The sequence below is a fragment of the Papilio polytes genome, unplaced genomic scaffold (genome assembly GCF_000836215.1).
Source record: "Papilio polytes unplaced genomic scaffold, Ppol_1.0 DF824135.1, whole genome shotgun sequence".
NCBI lineage: Eukaryota > Metazoa > Arthropoda > Insecta > Lepidoptera > Papilionidae > Papilio > Papilio polytes.
Window position 1 is genome coordinate 2,328,260 of NW_013525069.1, and position 3,468 is coordinate 2,331,727.

At 35.1% G+C, this 3,468-nt stretch overlaps 1 protein-coding gene across 1 annotated transcript in view; it reads right to left on the minus strand.

Annotated features, from left to right (window-relative positions):
* Positions 1-3,468, minus strand: part of LOC106112011 (kinesin-like protein KIF21A) — a 43,892-nt gene that overhangs the window by 4,053 nt on the left and 36,371 nt on the right. Inside the window, exons 21-22 of the mRNA XM_013294239.1 lie at positions 3,026-3,139; positions 5-32 (exon numbers count right to left, since the gene is read on the minus strand). Of these exons, the coding sequence (XP_013149693.1) occupies positions 5-32; positions 3,026-3,139 (142 nt within the window). The remainder of the gene's footprint in view (positions 1-4; positions 33-3,025; positions 3,140-3,468) is intronic.

Genomic DNA, 3,468 nt, shown 5'->3' on the forward strand with positions numbered 1-3,468 from the left:
TGGCGGGCGCGCCCGGGCCCGCGCTCGTCTCCCTGCGTTAGTCGCACGGGCGCAGGCGTTAGATAAGCGGCACGATTCACACCAGGTTAGAACAATGAATGACACATTCCGATGTACGTTATGTGTTTTAATGTTCGTATGTAAAAGTAATATGTAAATTAAAATTAAATAAAGCGTTTTTGGCCTGAAAGTATTAACGGTGAATGCGTGCAAACGTCTCAGGAGTTTGATGCTCGCAATATGAGAAAGTAATCAGTAAAAAAATAATGTAAATGATATATTAAATAAAACAATAGCACGAAAACAAAGATTGCCACAAAATTGTAACTGGCGGGGTTGGGATTAACCACGGCACATCTGGAAATAGAGAAGGATGTGGTGTAACATTCGCACACAAATGTATTCCAGTGGCCAAGATTTATTTTGGATGCTGCATGACGAGGCTGGCCTGATCTGAATTTATTATGCATCTATGCTACTGGTAATTTTTTGCATCCAGCCTTTGTTTTACTTTTATACTATTATCACAAATATTACAATTATTTATATACTTTGATACATCGATAAACGTGATATCATAATCTTACAAACTGTAGTAAGCTAGTAAATGTGTATTAAAAATATTATGTAGCGGTTGGCAAAAGACATTTAGCCAGATTCTCAAAAAAATATATAAACGATTAATGGGAGTTTAAAAATGTATTGTGAAGTATGAATGTTACGTGAATGTATGTTTTATGTCGATTTTTTTGTAACAAATGTATGTTGTTAACTCGGATACGACAAAACCAAAGCAAAAACGATATTTTTAACATCACAAACAACCACAAAACGTAACCAATGAATAAACACGACATGGTTTAGATGATGAAACTAAAAAAAAACTTACCCTTATGTCACGTAAAAAAACATCACATCAACTTTTACGTAATAATTCCTCATATAGCAACATATCTGCTACAGAATGGAACATAAGCTTTAATTTATCTTTTACTATACATATAACTATGTTAAAAATAGTAAACGAAATTTCTAGAACCTCATGCAACAACTCTCGTGCGATAACAAGCAGTACTTTCAGTGCAAAACTTTATTGAAATTTTAATAATTAAAAAAAAATCAGGTTAAAAACATTATATTTAAAATATTTGTGACGTTTTCACATTGATTTGTAATTAGAATACTTAACTAGGAAAGTTATTTATGCTAATAAATAGTAAATTGTTAAAATAAAGAATATTTTTTAGATCATAAAGCCTGTCTATTATTTACATTTCATTTACCAATTACTAATTACTTAAAATTTATTTACAACTATAAATATCTTAGAAATTGACATATTTGTATACATGCTACATATAAGACTTATTTAATTCTATAAAAGGCTATTTTGAAGTTATTACAGAACAAAAAAAACCATTCACTTAAGTTAGTAGACATAAGTGCAAAATTATTTTAAGAAATAAAACCTTTGACATTGGGCGTTTTCAAAAAAGGTGTCTTTATACAAAAATAACTAGATATAAGGACTATATAAGTAAATTTTGTGAGATTATGATATCACAAGCTTGTTTAATTTAACTAAATACATACAAAAAGACCAAAACATAATAAATAACATTAAAACTAGAATAAGTGGTCTGATATTTACGTTGTTTTGCTTTAGCTAAACTAATATAACTCTTAACACTTTGCAATAAGGTAGATAATAGCGTGCACAATTGATTCCGTGCGTGTGATCTGCTCTGCTTCAGTCCTCGACAATGTTGAGGTCGGTGAGGAGGCTGTAAGCAACACCCCAGTGAGACCCCGCGCTCCCCACACTCCCCGCACTCCCCGCTAACGCATTACCTCTAGTCATGTGTGCATTAGCGTTACTATTGGTTACTTCAAACATGTCATCTCTTTCATTCCCATAGATAAAAAATGAGATAACTATATAGTTTCGTGTTTCGACTTTGAAAGTCACGGTAGACACAAAGGACAGATTCAAAATACAACGGAGAAATAATTTGCGGTCTTTGTACGTTTTCGAACCCTGTAATGGTTTCTTTGATAGTTAAATGATTTGTTCGTTTACGGATATTTTAAAACTTTTCAATAAATTGCTACTCTCTTCCTAGTTTCTTACTTTGTTTGTTATAATATTTTAATTTTGAATTCATGCAAGCCATGCACACATGACTGTCAACTATTTGAAAAATTTCTTTCACTACTAAATCCGAGCCCAAATATAATTTTCTAACTACCAAAGGAATTAAGACAATATAAAATTCTATGGATTTTAAAATAATTTTTGATTTTGTTTTATTTTCTATGAAAAAAATATGTTTGTTACAGTAATAGTTATTTTTTATAAGACAGTTTTTTTTGCTTTAAAGGCTTTTTAGAACTCTACAATACAATTTATATTGTCTTAACACTAGCTACGTATACCCAAGCTGTCATGCAGAGAGCGGTAGCGAGGCGGCGAGTGCCGGGACTTGCAATATGCTACTTACTGCTAAAGGAATAAGTGCCATATTTCTACAACTAAAATGCGTAACATTTGAAAATTTTATAAGAGTTAATTTTGTAAAGTCAATTTATAACCAAACTTGTTTGATCACTTTAATTCAGGGCGGGATTACACATTCCAGAAATATTGAGTAGTACCTCGCATGCCAATTACTGGTATGAGATGGTTACTGTCGCAATACGTATTCATAGGCCAGTAAAATGGCATTACCTTGCATGCCAGTTCACGAGACCTTACGAGACGAAGTTGTGGGAGGGTCCGAGGTGATACGGATCTCCCCTCCATTTCTCCCTCCACTAGCACTACAACTTTCACTATTGCATGCCAGGTACTGGCACGTGTTTGTACCTTGCATGCAAGTATGTAAGTTACTGGAATGTGCTTTCCTACCCAGCAGCAAGTAAATTTTTTCCTTTTCTCATGGGCTTTGAAATGTTACTTTGCAGGATACTAGGATATGGTAGGGTTTGGTAGGATGTGGTAGAATGTGGTAGGGTGTGTACTCACAAGGAGGCGGGCTTGGCGAGGCTGTGCTGGCGGCGCAGCGCGCGCGGGCTGTCGGGCGGCGCGCGGCGCGACGTCAGCGGGGACGACAGCGGCGCGTTCAGCGGCGTCAGACCTCTGCAAGTCAATAATTACATATCTTTATAGGTTCCCAACATGAGACTACGGAATTAATTCATCCAGTGTCTAATTCATGCTAAAATATTTCGTGATAAAAGATTTTTCGTTAAAATTAACTAAATAGCCTTATAAATCTCAATATTTTCTTTAACCATTGCCTATTTTCTTCAACCACGAACCCTCGACCACTAAATCGATAGTCTGTTTCCAAACCATTAAGCTATTGGCGCTCTAGAATCAGTTATAGTTCTTCACAACGCGTGAGGCTTCAATAGGGTCCAAAAGGAAGAGACAACAAATGAGAGAGGGGGGGGGGAAGAGAGAGA